Source organism: Centrocercus urophasianus, unplaced genomic scaffold (assembly GCF_019232065.1).
Source record: "Centrocercus urophasianus isolate 14NV4802_14NV808 unplaced genomic scaffold, USGS_Curo_1.0 seq_43, whole genome shotgun sequence".
Lineage (NCBI taxonomy): Eukaryota > Metazoa > Chordata > Aves > Galliformes > Phasianidae > Centrocercus > Centrocercus urophasianus.
The window spans coordinates 1,124,852-1,142,462 of NW_024885011.1; the positions used below are offsets into that span (position 1 = coordinate 1,124,852).

Consider the following 17,611-nt stretch of genomic DNA (forward strand, 5'->3'; position numbering starts at 1 on the left):
TCTGCTGGGCCACATTCCTAAAGCACTGCCCTGACTCCACAGCTGAGGCAGAAACCCCATCCCACATCCACCAGCTAAATACTTCAAGCCTCCCTTCATCAATTTTTCCTTCCCCAAAGCACTACCTGTGAGCACTCCATCCCAAAGATAAAGATCGACTGCCATGATGCACAATTTCCGGATATATGAGAGTTTTTTTCTCTCTCTCAAGGGAAACTAGTACATAAATATGTGCTGGAGACAGCCCAAATGACAAATTCTCCTTAGTGCTTTCCTCTCTTCACTGCTACTTTACCGGAACGTCTTTTGAGGCACAAAGACAAATTCACTCATACAAACTTGGATATCTCTTTGCAGCTGTAATGCAATAATCTTCCACTCACCCACACCAAAATGAAACTGCAGACAGTTTGCAAGGCAACTGCTGTGAAATCCAAAGCAAAGTTTCACATTTATCCTACAGCCAGCAGACCTGCAGGTCAGCACTGCTGACGTGTGGGCCGGCTTTTCTCATGGATCCTGCCCTGCTTACCCTGCTTATGCATCACCTGAGTTGAAATGAATCAGAGTAGAAATTGCCTCTTTGATTTCTCACTGCTTTTTTCAAGGCAGCAATGGCATTTACACTTCTGAGGGCCAACCAGCTACAGGTAAAGAACTGCAGAGTAAGGCTCATTAAAGCCAATTACAATTAAATTGACCTACTTTGGTGCAAAAAATGCTTAGTGAAACTTGTCTCTGCAGGATGGAGCTCACACCTTCATGAATCTAAAATGGTTAATCATATTTACTACCCAGGGACTCTTTTTGTATCATGTTTATTACATCAGCCAGAGTTACGACAGCCCAGTAATCCGCAGGGGACTGAAGCTGAGCTAGGCACATAACTCATTAACAAGGCCAGACTCCAGTACTTTGCATTGCTGCAGCACCTGGCATCTGCCTCTCTCAGTGCAGTTTGTCAATATAAATGAATACAAGAGTGAATCCTTCCTCCCTCCTTCACCTTAGCTCCATTTCCTTGCAGGATGTGTAAGCCAGGCGCCAGCACAGGACTGGGAATGGCACAGAGGGGTAAAATTCAGCCGGGTTTGGTTTAGTGCCTCAGACTGCCAGAAGTCCATCACTTCCAGTCCTCCAGAATTCAATCACAGCCTCTTCTCTTCACCAGACTGGCACACAGTAGGCAATGCGACAGTTGAATCTCTAGCTACTGCACATGTTTTATCTTAATTGTAAGTAAATATCATCAGAACAATTTAAGGAAAGTGGGAAATTAAAGAGCCTGTATCTCTCCTTTTCCTGATGGTATTAAAGCCACCAGCACTGCATGAGAAAGGAAATTCAAGGTCAGAGATGCTGCGTTCCAAATGTTTCCAAGGTCACAGGAAAGACAACAAGATTTAAGATCAATACAAACTTATGCTATCCTTGCATAATTAGTGATTAAAGGAAAGAATAAGGCCTCAAACCTAGCTGAATAAAAACAAATACATAAGAGAAAATTAGGACGCAGCTCTGTGACATATCCAATCAATCTACTGAAATAATTGCGTGTTCATGATTCTGACCAAGATGTGCTATGCACATTGCTAACAAAGCTGCTCATTGCAAAGAAAAATTAGTTTTCCAAAAGCTGACAATCTGAAAAGCAATATATACTTCATCAACTGTGATAGTAGGGAGCTTCGTTTATATTGGACGCTGATGGAAAAGTCAGCAGGCACAGGAAAGAGATCCAGAAAGCCCAAGAGAATTTATGCATGCTCTGTAATTTGTTTTCAGGTATGAGTTAGCTCAGCTCAGGCTTGACTGACAAAACCTTATCTGAAGTACATGACAAGGAAACACACCATTTCTCCTCTGAATACTTGCAGAAACAATTCTCTTCATCCCTTTGGCCCAGAAGCACGAACAAACAGAGAGGTTTGAAAGGACAATGCCACTCAGCGCAATGCATTTTCGATTAATTCACCTTTGGCAGAGAACATTCCCTTCACTGCCTCCCACTCCCTGCAGGCTGACACACACCAGAACAACCCCACATCCCCCTCTCCCTCTGCCACTCTTCATCCAAAAGCCAGAACAAGGATGAGAAAGGTGAACGCTGGCAGCGAACGGCTCGGCACCAGCATGACGGTGTAAATATTTGTGTACATCTCCCCCTGCTAATGCTGTCACTCACAGACTCCCACTTTCTGAAGGTAAAACACCAACATGAAACTCATCGGCGGAGATGCGTCTGCGGGCAGCTGTCCTATTTTGTGATGGAGATGGGCAGTCTGAGAACAGAGCTAATTCCAACCCGTGCTCTGCCAACGCAGCCTGCCATTTTCAATTCTGGGAAGTGGTTTATTATGAGGGTGTATCTTTTTAATGACTGCATCAGTGTAATTTTATTGCGGCAGCGCTCGGTTTGTAGACAAGGACAAAAGGCTTGGCACTGCTCAGTGGACAGAGCCTTTCAACCAAAGAGATCTCAATTTGTGGAAGAGGAAAACATCACAACCCAAAAAGATGCATTAGTGGCAGGACTGGGGTTCTGCAGAAAAGCATCTCTTCCCAGCAGCACAACCACCACCCCCTCAACACAGAGCTTAAGGCAGCTTCACTCTGCTCAGCTTGCAGCACTCGGTTTCACTTCTAGGCCATATACACAAGATATACATATAGATCAGCTTCACTTCTAGTCCATACACACGAGGAAAAGGATGAAGCATTTACCTTGCATGATGTTCACAGAGGAACCATATTTCTGGCAGAAATAGGGGCTGCCTGCAGTTTTATAACACACAGTTGATCTACATGCCACAGAACTTAACATGACTGGGCACAAATATCAGCCAAAGACAGCTCTGACTGCCTCCTGCTTCTTGAGCAGGGAAAGCTGCAAACCCCTCTGCATGGAACCCATCAGCCTCGTGCCAAGAGAAGGGCAGAGTGCCCCGAACTCAAAAACTGGAACTTCTGGTAAGAATGGTAGTAATATAAAATGCAGTCTGATGGTAAATGTACCCATTCCCTGTACAAAAGACAAAAATCCAAGGCTGGTTAACATCTCCCACCTACTTCCAGTTCCTTAAGCTTACCAGGCTGGATCTGGTAGAAATCAAAGCAGCATTTTAACTGCTCAGATGTACACGATATTAAATCTCTAGAATGCGATTCTTAGGAGAGAAGAAAACAGAATTTACTTCTGAAGTATTTCCTAAAATGGAACTCCATGCCCTTTGTTTCTCAGCCGAAAAAAAGGAAAAACTAATTTAGCTAACATTGATGTATGGTCACTGCACAATTCAAGGAACAAATATCAAACCACATCTACTGAGTTGCTCTCAGTAGTAGTGGCTGCTCGTGATACATGGCTGCCTTCTTAATGCAGCAGTGCTCCGTATTGTCAGTTTCTGTAGTTATTGTTACTTAGGAGCAAGTGTTTCTGGTCTGTGTTGTTCTAGCCTACTCAAGGAGACAGACTACTATAAAATACATCTTCCACCATAAAACTGAAATCCATACCCTGCAGACGAGCACATTCCCTTCCAGGCTGAAATGCCAGGGCCAGATTCTGCTCATGCATCAATAACTCCCCAAATTTTTCTATGTACTGCTCAGAATCATTCACCTTCACCACATGAAGATCTTCAAATCAATTTTTTTTTTTTTTTTTTTTTTAATATATATTTTTAAGCGTTGCTTGAACTGCCATCTAAGGTTAGAAAAAGGCCCCTTTTCCTAAGGTTTATTGTTTTGAATGATTTATCTGACTGTGCCTTCTTACAAAGCAGGCTTCTGGATCTTTACAGACTATCAGAAATCAGAACTAGTTTACCCATAGGCTGCCTTTCATTCTCTTGTTCACACAATTCAAGTGAGCGCAGAGGGAAAGTACCTTCATACTTCATAAATTAAGCCTTGTTTCCCTAAGCATTCACCTTTTCATAGTTTTAACTTAACCTGCAGTCTAATATCAAAGCCCAGAGGGTAATAAATAATGCAGAAACATTCCATTAACTATAACTTTTAATCAAAAGCCACTGGATTCAAGAACATCATCAAGGGGATGATTAACATCTCTGATAGCCAGTGCCTTTTTACTGTGAACACACGAAATGAAGAACACAAGGGCAAAGAGCACACATTTTATCTGAATCTACCTCACACCCCTACTGCCAAGTCCCAGAAGGAATTACAGCACGGGCCTCCAATCCAAAGCAGGACACGAGTTCCATACTACAGCACATTTGCACAGTACTGTGGGGATACCAGAAACCCAACACATCATTCCCAAACCCAGCTAAGTCACCCCTCCAGTCCCAAGGCATTACTTCTTCCCATCCAGCAGTCTCTTAGTCCCATCACCATCTCTGTGTCCCACTTAGTGCTGGCTGAACAGCTTTTCCAACACATCTTGGAAGCGACGCACACATCCGAGATGCAGAAAATCCCACACAGAAGGATGGCAGTTCATTTTTCCCAAAATAACAACCTACATAAAATCATAATATAATAATTCATTATTACACAATAAAGGCACCTCCACTGAAAACGCCGAGGACAACACATCCAAAACGCTGGAAGTACCGTCACAGATGAACACAACCTGCTCACTGCTTCCTTGTTCAATGATATTTCTGAGGCCCTGGCCAGGTTCTAGACTCCCCAAGCCCTTCCACAACTGTCTGAAGCCAAGAATCTGCCAGAATGCTGCAGTTTGGGCAGAGACTGAGCGGATCACTGCCCCATCCATATAGAAGGGAAACTGGTTGTCATCCCTGCTTGTACATTCCCCTCCTCAGCACCAAGCTGACCTTCTCCCTTAGAAGGGAGGAATAAAAAAAGACATAATAAAGCTGAAAAGACTTATTTTTATATTTCACGATTGAACCTCAAAAGGGCATGCAGTTCCAGTAGCAAGATCAAAGGAGTTCTGATACTCTGTCCTGAAAAAATAAAGACAACATCCCATTTCGGGGAACATCAAAAGGCATTGCAGGGCAAAACTTAAATCACAAGAACATGACAGTGCACATATGTCTGTCTTACAGCTGCACAGCAGCCCCTGACATGTTGAGAGGCCAGAGACTTCAACTGCTGGAATGTAATGCCTTGTTGGGTTAAGACAAATTGCTGCAGTGAGTACATGGGTCATGGCAGCAGCTGCCAGATCGTCCCCCGAGGCTGAAGCTCCCTGCTTCTAACAGGAGGACAGGGCAGCATGGCAGCTGACCTGACACAGGCTGTCCCCTGCCCTGGAACAGCAGGGACTTCAGGCTTCAAGACCTTTATCAGATTTGTATTTTAAAAGCAGACTGCTATCAAAGGGGGACCTAAAAAAAAAAATCACACTACCCGGGGCATAGCTGGTGAGGACTTGAGCTGTACTGTGAACATGGCAGCACACCTCCCAGTTGGGTTATCAGAGACATTACTGTGCCACGCTGCCTTCCCCAGGTGCGTGCTCTATCTTTCTCAGCTTTTTTAGAAGCACTTACCCCAGCAGATTTATATACCACTTTATTATCTGAAATGCTTACAATCTAAACAGAACCAAAAGCAAGCTAGAGAACAGGACAGGCCTTTAGCAGAAGATTTGTACCAGCGTTTCAGAGATGGCACAACCAGCAAAACTACATCATCTTGTGTTAAGGGGCTGCTCTAAAGATGAATCACTGCATAAGTAGATAGACAAAATGATGTCAATATACTCTGTTAAAAACAGCAGGAATACATCTACTTTTAATAATCATCTAAGAAAATCCCTGCTATTAATGCTAAATAATCTAAGCAGTATCAAAGTAAATGGAGATGTCTCTGTTTATTAAAGATACATACATGATTTTTTTTCCCTCAGTATTTTGTACCAGCAATCTTAAAACCACTGTTCTCTCTGAGCAAGCTGAAGTTCACTAGCTGGAGGCAGATGGGACACACATCCCTCCGTTCACATCTGATCCAACAGCGCGACAGCAATAGATGCAACGTCAGCCAACATTCCCAGTGTGAGTAAAACAGAACTTTGTTTGGCCAACACTGATGAGGAACCTGACTTACTGCATTACCAATTGCACACCTCAGCACCTTTTAGTCAAATTTCAGCTTTTCACCATCTTCCCTGGAAACACGGTAACAAAGAGCATCACAATGACTGCTTCATCTGGAAACGTGTGTAGAACAAAGCAGAAAGATGGGTCTGCCTGGAGCACAACAGGAGAGATTGTTTCCACGCTCTACTGACCCCCAGACATGGCGTCCAGCCAGGCAGTTTGTTGATGCAAGGAGTGTACATAGAAAAAGAAAACCCTGAACCTTTTAACAATGAACAAAGAGCAGGAATCCCATCAGCAAGGGCAGTGCACTGCAGCTCAGCCAGGGAGCAGGGCTTGGCTTCAGCACAGCTGCTGCTGAGGATGTGCCACGCTGGTATCTCTGCGTATCGGTGTGAAACCAGAGCAAGGGATTCTGTTTGACATTCCTCACGTAAATGGGGAGAGAGTGGGAGGAAACGTTTGTTGTACAAAGATCTACATCACGCATCCAAACTCAGCGGTACGGCTCCAAGCAGCATTTGTGGCTGGTGCTAAACAGAGTCAGGACATTTGACAGCCCCAGCTCCAGGCTGTGCTCTCTGCAAAGGGACTGTGCTCCCCTCCAGTCCTTCGTGATCTCCTGATGAAACTGAGGAACTCACACAGACCATCCGTTATGTGACATCACCTGCTCAGCTCTGAGCGCTATCAGTTATCCCAAATTCAGCCCCAGCGGCTCCTTCTCAAGGGATGCAATTTTCTCCCTTCAAAACTTCCCCTTTCAAGATCATCTCTTAATCAATTCTGACTGCTCCCTGAGCACCACCACTCCTCTACGTTGCCATTGTCAGCATAATAATCACACCAAGCACTTATACAGTTATTTCCATCTTCAAAGCCCTCCACCACCATTAACCAATTAATGCTTATTCTCCTCACGCTGCCTCCAGTGTGAGTAACAGCCTCACCAGGTTCTCCCACCACTTCCCTTCATGGCTTTTTGGTTGCCCAGATATCCTTCACAAACACCACAGCCAGTCTCACGTTGCTCAGCTTTGTGCCATTCTCCTGCAGGTTGGTGTTCTACACCTGACAGTTCATCTCAGCTCATCACTGACGTGGAAATCCACAACAAGGAAACCAACCTGTCAAAAGCATCTGCACAAAGCCCAGACTGACTCCATTCACAGGCAGAATTTTTACTCTCAATTTTTAAGGTGCTAATTAAGATCTTATGACCTGCAGTACCTGTGGTGTTATTTGCCTTATTAGATATGAAGCATCCACCTGTGAAGTAAAACGTTCCCTTCAAGGCCACCAAGAAGGGAAGTTGTCCCAGGAGAAACCTTTGGCCCAGCTATGAGTTCCCCCAATATTGGCAATTTCACTGTTACACTGATGGAGAATTAACAGCCCAAAGGGAAAAACACACTGGGTATAGAGCCTTATTTAGAAGCAAACCTGCCCCATGCTCACATGGAGTTGCAAGCTTTTTCTTTTTCTTTTTTTTTTGCCTTCCCACTATGTTTCCACTTCCGGCTTAAACCTTTAAATGTCAACAGAGCAACCTGGTTATGTTTTCATCTGTTTGTAATTCCCTGGAAAGCCAGGAGCTGCACCAATCTGCGAAAGCTTGTGGTAATTGCAGGGCAGCCACCGGTCCTTTCCAGCACCAGGAGCTCAGAAAGAAAGGAGACAGAAGTTCTGTAGGAGAAAATGACACAGAACAGACTTCAAATATTCAGCTAAAGCCATAACCAGCAAGTTAGCTGTCAGTAGTGACCAAGATCTTACGCCTTTGGGTAAAAAATAAAAAGCCCTCATCCTGAATAAGCACATCCTCCACTTCATTCTTCTGCTGCACTCAATAAAGAAATGTGCTCTACATTTACAAGTGCATTGAGATCTTCCAACAAAACACACTGCCAGGCGTTTGCATTGTAACAGCTTGCTCTTCTATTATTGTATTTGAATTACAAAAAGAAGCAAACAGAAGGCAATTTCTCCAGAGAATTTTTGTTGGGACATAAATCCATTTTTGTATTTGATTCTGTTAGCAGCACTTCCACATTCACATCCTTTAAGTATAGCTGTGCTTCATATTTACTACCAAATGCCTGCTTCTCACCTTGGGCAATCAATGAAAGTCACCAGAAATCCACTCTGCACAGACTTTACCATTCACTCTGCCAAATGAGCCAAAAAAAACCCAAAAAACCAACACCCAAACCAGAAGAGGCGACACAGATGAATGAAGAACAAGCTACCAAAGGTCTCTAATGAATCAGATGCAGAAGAAAAAGCAACATTTGAAACCATTTCAATCGTATCCAAAGTTTCATTCCTTTCACACAAACAACAGTTTTCAAAGTCCATAATATTATACCAGCAACCAATCTGTACTCTGAAACTAAGATACCAGGCTGCTTTATCTCTTGTTCTGATCCAATTTAGAAAGTTTCTCACCAACCTGACACACCACGTGCAACTCCCAAAGCACCTCCATACAGTCGCTGTGTTCTGTGGCCTCCATCCATGCTAAGCACCAAAGTCTCAGAACTTATTTCCAGTATATTGTACTATTTTATCTTTCTTTCAGCTTGTCCATTCATTTAAAAACTCATTTTCACTCTCGGACTTTCTATTTAATCTTAGTTTTCAATCCCAAAAGGAGATCAATACCTTTCTTCTTCAATCTACATAGCTCTCAATCAAAGAGTTAACAAGGGGTGAATTGCATCGACTCGTAGGTTCAAATTGGGTATTTTTTTGTAAGAAGCCTCATTTGCTAAATGCAGTCATGGAAAAGGAAAAAACCTGCCCACAACAGCCCTCAGCATCAGGTTCCTAGAAAAAAAAAATAAAAAAATTAAAAAAAAAATTAAGGTTATAATTTGTTCTGTAGTTTAAGTCTGTCGCAGCACTTAGTAGGAACAAATACAAACCCTCCCATAAAACATCATTTTCTGGAGCACTTGAAATTCAATGAATTAACTCGCTGTTGCTAAGCTGACTTCCATCACTTAGAATTGATTCAGCTATTTATGAAGAGCTGTTGACAGCAGCATGAGCTTGCAGGACCGTTCCTGATGCCCTCGTTCTTGCCAAAGGCACAGCAAACACCACTTTCCAGCACGGAAAGATCTGTGGGTCTGAGACATCAGCACTGAGCTACCACAGCTGCCTTCACCACCAAGGCCCAAGAATTTCATTCAAAAAAAAAAAAATAAATAAAAAGCCACACAAACCACAATGGTTTCACTGTGCTTCAGCTCCCAGCTCTAAGCAAAACAATGTCTGCAGCATGGGGACCATTTCACACACTGTTCCCTCAACAAATGAGTACCTGCCAGTTTTTTTAGAGGTGTTTTCATGAAAACACCCTGCCAAAACACTGGGACTCCAACACAATTGCTTCACCATCATCTTTCATGAAGATGAGAGTCATCATAGCTTATACAAGCAGAGCTGGAGCCCTTGGGGAAAGGGAGAGCCCTGCAGAGGCTTCAGCTTCTTTTCAGCCCATCCCAGGACTGGTTCCTATGGAGGCTGTGTTAAACTCAGCTTTAGAAGAAATCCCAGAGATCAGGGAGAAGTCCCCTACCCTTCAAACACTCATTATTTCAGCAGGTGGACGCTTCTTTTCATCATTAACACAGAGGTTTTCCGAGTGGCGCTTAACTTTAATGGAAACAACCCAGGATTGTGGCTGACAGATGCGCAGGGTCCACAACCAGCATCTAACCTTTCCATAATGGAGACAAAAATACAATCGAGGGATATAAACAATATGCTGCACAATGCAGGTAGCATCTTGTAAAATGACACTGGCTTTGGGAAAGCTCGTTATCCTTCTGAGGAAACAGATTTCTTTTTTGGAAGGATATAAGTTTTTCTCGATATCATTATTCGCTGTATCAAATGGGAAAGGAATACTGAATTGTGCCTTTGTTGTAGAAGAAACGAGCTGCCATTTTCTGTACCTCCAGCTTGGCAATGGCTGCTCACCAAGCATCACATCTATCTGACAAAGGACCAGATCCTCTCTGGCCCTGTAGCAACCAGAGGAGGAAAGAATCCTGCTGAAGATAATGGAGTGACAAATGTGAAGGAGAAATGGCTGAGGAACAGAACAAGACCCAGAACATCCTTACATTTTGAAACTGTGAGACTGGCTCTTTTGCAAGATGCTTAAAACACCAGCTAGAATTGCTCATTGCAGCTCAAAGAACAGAGAAAAAGAATTCCCTTCACAAGCCATTAGATCTCAAGCTTGGGAACACACCAGTTAGAAAAGCAGAGTGAGGGCAGAACTGGAACAATATGCAAGAGATTACACAACCAAGTTCTTTGACAAACTTTCTATTACAAAAAAAAAAAGATGAAAAAAGATCCATCAAATGGCTTCCAGTGCTTTAACTAAATGTTCAACTACTACAAGAGGCACCCTGACTAGGAAACAACTTCTCTATTTCCAAAGTCCTTGAAACTTCCACTTCCATCACACATTGGGTAACACTGTTTTATCCATTCTGTACAAGAAGCTGAAGTTCACACAGACTGAACAACTGCTTTGCAGCCAGTGAGTTTGCAGAGGGTTCAAACCTCAACGCCCAGCCATCCTCCCCTGTCAATACTCTGCTTTTCTCAGTATCTCATTCCTTGATGCTTTTGGCAAATTCTTAGTCTGCAGGTCTCCTACCCCCCACTGGAGCACATGTAAATGCTGTGCTGCAGTCTTTCACAAAAAAAAAAAAGCACAAACGTGGATACAGACATACAAAAAAAACCCATGCAAGTAATGCACCACAACCTACAGAAAGAGCCAAGCAACCCGGGCCGGAACAGAACCTGCATCACATTCCTGACTTTTTGCCATGAGTACTTTATTTCTTGAAGTTCAGCAGCAAACAGACAACTTTCACCTTAACATCATTCCCAATTAATGCCAAATTGTACGTGAAATGATTGAATTCACTCCATGCAATCAAGGGAGAGAACCAAGAGCACAAAACCTGTGAGGCTAATCAACAGAGCGCAATTTGTATCTGCTGAAAGCCTATCACAAACAGACCCGCATCTCTCCGCAGAATAAATCTGTAAATCATTTCAGGATTTTGCAGATTCTGCTCACCCCCACCTTACAGGGATGGAAGTGGAACAGAAGGACAAAGGCTTACGCCCTCAAGGACTTCCAGGAGCCACGGAAAACAGCAGGAATTGGGCTGCGGTGACTTCTCCAAGTAGAGAAAGAACACAAATAACAGGAGAGCACTGAGCCATAAAATCCCCAGTGGTGGGCAGCTCTCTAGCTGTGATTAATTCATCTTTCCAGTCTCCTTATTTCAGTGCTCTTGCACCTCCTACAGCACCTGGCTCTGGAAGCTGGTGGGGCCATGATTACCAAGCTAGACTGGGGCAGAGAGATGTCCTCCTTGGTCCACATCTGAGCTGACAGCCTGAGAAGCAGCTGAATTCCTATGTTAAAAGCAACACACGTGTGGCACAAAAACAGGTGGATTGAGCCTAAATGAAGCCATTTCATTAGGATGGAACACACTTAGCATTCCAGAGTGCTAACAACAGCCGGAGGCCAAAGGAACCAATCTTCTCTTTCTTTCATTTTTAAATGTCCTGGATAAAGACACCTTTATTGATATTCATTGTTGTTTTATCTGCCTTGAAATGGGAACTGCAGACATTTTGATAAATTGATTGAGAAATTGTTCTGTTTCAGCGTAACTACAGTAAAATGCCTTCACATTCACGGTGCGGATACAGCTGAGACCTCATCCTCAGAGAGAAGACATCTCAAAAACATCTCCTATCCCAGCAGCAAGAGGATGGCACTTCTGTGCTGCAGTAACAGCAGGAGAAGACCTCAAGTTGGTCCTCAGCTCTGCTAGGAACATGCTGGCTGACCTTGGGCAAGGCTTTCTGCATCAGGTCCCACCTCATCCCCACTGTGCACTTACAGGCAAATGGACTGACTTTTTCTGTCTTCACTTACAGGGTTAGCAGCAAAGCAGGAGCAGCAATGGCTCACATGGAGAGTGGAAGGGAAGAAAACACCTGCCAATAGGAATATAATACGCTGTTTATTTCCTTCTTATTACAGATGGAATCTTGCATGTTGAAGTCACCACAAATTACTAAGGAAGAGGCACAAATGCCAGAGAACACTGCTGGGTGAGAGCTTGGCAGTGCTATTAGCAAGCCCAGTCAAAGGTACAGATGAGTACAAAGCTGTTCTCTGGTGGTGCTGGTTGCCCCTCACACATCACCTCTAGATGCTGCATTGCTGTCTCCTCCAGTCTCTGCAGTCCTCTAACACTCAAGAGATACATTCGGGATTGTTATCATTTGGATTGCTGTCTTCTAGGCAAGGGCTGCCTCCAACATTATGAACACACAGGTTACGACCTCTGCTCACCCACAGAGCTGCAGCAGTCACCATACTACAAACATGTTGCATGGGTGTCACAAAATCACAGAACATCTCAAGTTGGAAGGGACCCATAAGTCCCTTTCAGTGACATTCCCCTTCCTTCACTCTCTAAATACCATAGGCTTGTCCCCAAACCTACACATCAGTTCATTTTCATGCAGATTTTTTTTTTTTTTTTTTGCAGTCAATAACACGGAGAGAATTTTTTTTTAATTACTTTTTTATCACACATCTCCCTGGCAACCATAGCTGCTCCAGACCTCACAGTTGCAAATCTTCCTGCACTTCTATGAGAGCCTTAGCTCACCACATCTCCCTGCACAATCATCTGGGCCTCCCAGCCATGACCAGCAGCAACAGCCCCTGCTCCTCTTCCCACCAGCAGACAGCAGTGGCACACAGTGCATCACAGCAGCGATGCCTGCATCTCAGAGACAGGAAATTACTGCAGTCACTCCTGCAAGGGGCTGAAGCAGGGCATGTAGCTCAGCCTGGGAACACCACATTCAGTCCACTGTGAAGCAATGTAAGAAAGCCACAAGTCCAAAAACCCACTGTTCCACTTCCACACAGGGCAGGTATAAGGAAATCGCACACAAGCTCATTGCAGCATACTGTCTCCATCCTGGCCGTGTCCATGGTAGCAAAGACTGAAACGGAGTTAATTTGATTTCTTTAATCAATGGGATTTTCCCAGTTACACATAAACCACTATCAGATCAGTCAGCCACTGCATAGCATGGCAGAGGCATATTTATTTTGCAGATTACTGCACTGCATCATGTTTATAGCAAGTAAAGTACACTGATTTCCATAATTGCACTGTACTTCACTCCTCCAGAAACACTGTGTAAACACAGAAACTATGGGGGCTACCATCACTGGAGTGTTGGGGATTTTATGCATCTCTATCTAGATTTCTTTGAAAGCAATGTAAGTACCTACATCTGAAAGTCTCTTCTTGTCCCTGAAAACAAATCAATGAGGCAGTCACTCTTGTTTAGGAAAAAGCATTCTCTACAGCAGGAATACAACCTATGATATGAATGTGCTATCAACAGCTCAGCTACACCTTGAGCCCTAAATCACCTTGGCAAACACACATCCACTGGGATCCACGGCAGATTGCCTGGATCACATTCCCTGAACCCATTTTGACAGTTGCCTTCTTTTGACAGAAACTCACAGGCAACTGGAAGGCAGCCACCAAGGATCAGCAGAGCAGACACCCACCTCTGTACCACTGCAGGCTGGGAACCATCAGCCAGCTGAATACAGAATTTCCCTGGGAGGTATCTGACATGACAGACCGGCTCTGCGGCAAGGAGAGCTTGAGCCTGAATGCTCTTCAGCAGCACCGAGAGGCCACGACAAAAACCAGAGTGATGGGCAATGGGGAGCCACATAGCATAGGAAAGGCTCCTGTACCCAAAATGATGAACTCGACCAGCACAAAGAATGAGAAGCCAAAGAATGAGTGAGATCGACTGCCAAGGGTTACATAGCAAGGCAGCAGCACACACTGCAGTGCCTCTGGTTCCTTCCCCTGTGCTCCCCTACCTGTTATGTGGGCTTCCATGGAGAAAGCCATGACAAATGCAGATATTCTTCAGGAAGAACTCACGAGAGCACCAACCTCCATGGACAGAGAAAGCTCAGTGTGCACCAGTCAAACCAGGTACACATGGACAGGCACACAGAGAGGGAAGGATTGGGCCAACCCTACCCAACTGAGGATCACACCCGTGTCACCCCACTGTGACACAGTGAAAGCATCCAGCCCAGGCCAAGCATCTCCTCCACCGCAGTCCCAAAGCCAAGGAAAGAGAACTGCAACACAAAGCCCTTTGCTGTGCCCACCCTCCCCAGGCCAGTCTGATCCCAAGCAAAGAGCTGCACCCTCTAAATGTTTGCCAGAACCACCTCCCTCTCCTGCAACAAGAGGCATCAGCACGATATGAATGAGTAAGTGGGAATCATTCATTCCATTTAGCACTGATATCCACACTGCCTGAATGCTGGTAGTAGGACTCATATCAAAACGATACGCTCAGCTACTATCATCAAATACTGTCGTTTCATTGTGTGCCACAATCAAATGTAATCACGCTAGCGACTGTTCCCTTCCCTCCTACACAAACATCCATCCACTGCTTCAGAGTTAATACCTCACATCCTTACCCCCTACAAAAATACTCTGAGTGCTTCACTTGCTTCCCTAGCAGAGCAACTATCCCTGAATCACTCTTCATCCTGTGCAGATTAGAGACAACAAAATAAAAGGATCGTTTACAATGGAGATACGTACACATGCATTAGAATTCATAAGCTGCTTCCTATTCCTCAAAGGAAGAATTTGCAAAAACTCTTTTCCGTCAAGAAAAACAGAAAATTACAGTGGGATAAAATTGGTGAGACCACATTTCAAGCCACTGCAACTTTCTGTTACGCAGCACAAAACAAGATGTTGACTAGTAAAGCAGTGTGAATAACAACATCGAGACCTCCTTCACAACAGTCCTTCAAGAGAAACTGCATGTGTGCACCAAACACGCTCCGCCAATGCACACACCAAATGCCCCAGTGCCAACACACAGCTCATTACCCAGCAGGGAACAGAAACATTCTTATTAAGACCACCTGTTTGCACCATCGAGAAATTTCAGCACAAGATGCACTTTGTTGCTGAGAGCACATACGTGAATCAGTCTGCTCTCAGCCAAAGACCTCTCAAACCCAAATGCCATCAAGTTAGCACACCATCAAAATAAGAAAGGGAAACCATGAACCACTTCCTCTCCCATCAGCTCTCATATTCATAATGAACTTTGGGGTATGGTAGAACACCTTCCTGCAGCTGGTTCAGCTCGCTGCACAACAGGAGCTGCCTCGTCTTGCTTCCCCATGCATCTGAAGGAAGCACCCACAGCAAACAGCCATGTTTTGGAAGGACGCTGTCGGGCAGCAGAACCGCTGTCAAACACAACTGATGTGATCTCAGGAGGATTTCTTTCCCTTATTTTTTTCAGCCGGCCAGACCCACTAACCGGTAGTTTTTATATAAATACATACAGCTCTACTGCCACACTATGGGTACTCGTGGTTATTACTACCCACACAAACCCCCAAAACTGGCGAGATCAGAACTGAAGTCTCTGAGGAACTTTGCTCTACCAAGGATCACTGCCTGCCCACCAAAGGGCACACTGAGCTTCCTTGCTGGGGTCAGGCCACAAAATTGCACTGGGTTCTGCACTGAGGTGGCTGTGTTTGCCTCGTGGCAAACTGCACCGGTTCCAAGTGGAACCTTTACCTTGACAAAAAGGATCATCACTGGGATTTCAGAATGTGGTGAAAAAGAAGAGCTAGGAAAGAGTCCTCATCGACTGACAGCTCTGATTCTGATGCAAATTTTAAAAACAAACAAACAAAACAAAAACATGGCATCTGAAAAGCTTCTGCAGATTTACTTGCAGGGGAAAAAAAACAGAGCACTGACCAGGGGATGAAGGCATCAAACAGCACTCTGAATGCAGGGATAGAGCTAGGGGCCTGGAAAGAAAAGATTAAATACTGAGCAAGCAGGTACAGAAAGAAGCCTGGAAAATCTAGTGTGAAAAAAGCTACAGATAGCCTGAAAGAAGGAGAGAGAGCTGCAAAAACCTGACATAATAAATCTTCTTTAGGTATCTCTGCATCATTCTATTCGTATCAGAAAAGCACAACAGAAACTGCTGGAACGGTTCTCCCTTGTGGATAGGCAAAATGCTCCTGCCGAAGAAAGGGGACAAAAAATAATCACCAAAAATAAATACTCATCCCTAATTATGGCTTGTGGGTTGCTGGGTGGTTCCACCTCCTTCCCTAATAGATGCTTCCCGTTAGCACAACTCCTCGGGTCCACTGCAAGAGCACTCGGGAGGAACAGTTAATTATTCTGAATCTCTTTGGAGAAAGTCTGTCTTACATAATGAAATGAGTGTTGCATTCTAAATAACACGAGGATTTATTAAAAAAAAAAAAGAAAAGCTTTTATACACATGAACACACACAAGCATACATTCCTCCAGCCTAGGATGCAGCAGACAAGACAAACATTACTCAGAAACTCTTGGAAACCAGGGCACAGCAGCGTTGAAAGAAGGCTGCCAAGCTCAGCTCTCCCACTCTTCCCCCTCCCACATACACAAAGACAGTCCCTAAATATTTGCTGTTTGCACCAGAAATAAACTTCAGTCCATAGATATCCTTTTGCTACAAGGTCAGCTGCAGAAAGCGGGGAGGAGACGAGTGCACGCTGCCCCCAAATTGAAGTCTCCTTCTTCCAAGTCAATACATGCATTTCCCACAAAAATCACCACGCTGAGGCCAAAGAGCTCGTCTTATCAAGTTCAAATGCAGGGGGGAATGAGAGGAAAGTGCTTCCATTTCCATTCAAGGAGTGCAAACCTGTTTTATCAGCTATGGTCAAATGCTGTGGGTACTGAAATAATGAATTAAGATGCAAGGGAAAGACAGGGGGAAAGCAATGGCATTTCTCTACAGTCGTCTTGCGTATCACACAGCAACCGTGCACAGATTATTTGACCCATCAGAGATGGAGAAATACTACGGGGTTCTATGTGGTATTACATCATTTGAGGCAGTTTCTCTCCAGCCTCTGGGTGCAACAATCTTGCCTGAAGAAAACTGAACACTCATTCAACACTACAGGGAAGCATGTGCTGACATACAAACGCATACACACACACCAGAGTCCCCTGGAAAGAGGATTAACAGCAGTCCCAGGCTATAAGCAGCAAGCAGGGAAATGCCCCAAAGTTACCAGCCTTCCCCAGCACACTCACCGTTCGCAGAGGCAGCCAGCAGCCCCACGGAGAGCAGCAGCACCCGGCTCCAGGAGCTCAATTCCACCGTCATCAGAGCCAAGATCCCCAATTTTCCCCAATTCCTTCCGATGCTGCAGCTGCATCCCGGCCGGTCCCATCCCAAGGAAGGTTGCATGTCAAAGGGCGGCAGGAATGGGGCGTGCTGGGGGTTGGTTGGTGGCGGATTTTCCCCCCTTTTTCTCCCCCTTTGCGATTGGGATAGTCCTCGGCTCGGCTGGAAGAAGAGGAGAAAGGCAAGGGGGGGGGGG

The 17,611-nt window shown here is 44.6% G+C and overlaps 1 protein-coding gene across 1 annotated transcript in view; it reads right to left on the reverse strand.

Annotated features, from left to right (window-relative positions):
- Positions 1-17,611, reverse strand: part of CSMD2 (CUB and Sushi multiple domains 2) — a 230,066-nt gene that overhangs the window by 212,253 nt on the left and 202 nt on the right. The window contains exon 2 of the mRNA XM_042834042.1: positions 17,322-17,577. Coding sequence (XP_042689976.1) covers positions 17,322-17,478 — 157 coding nt within the window. The 5' untranslated portion in view covers positions 17,479-17,577. The remainder of the gene's footprint in view (positions 1-17,321; positions 17,578-17,611) is intronic.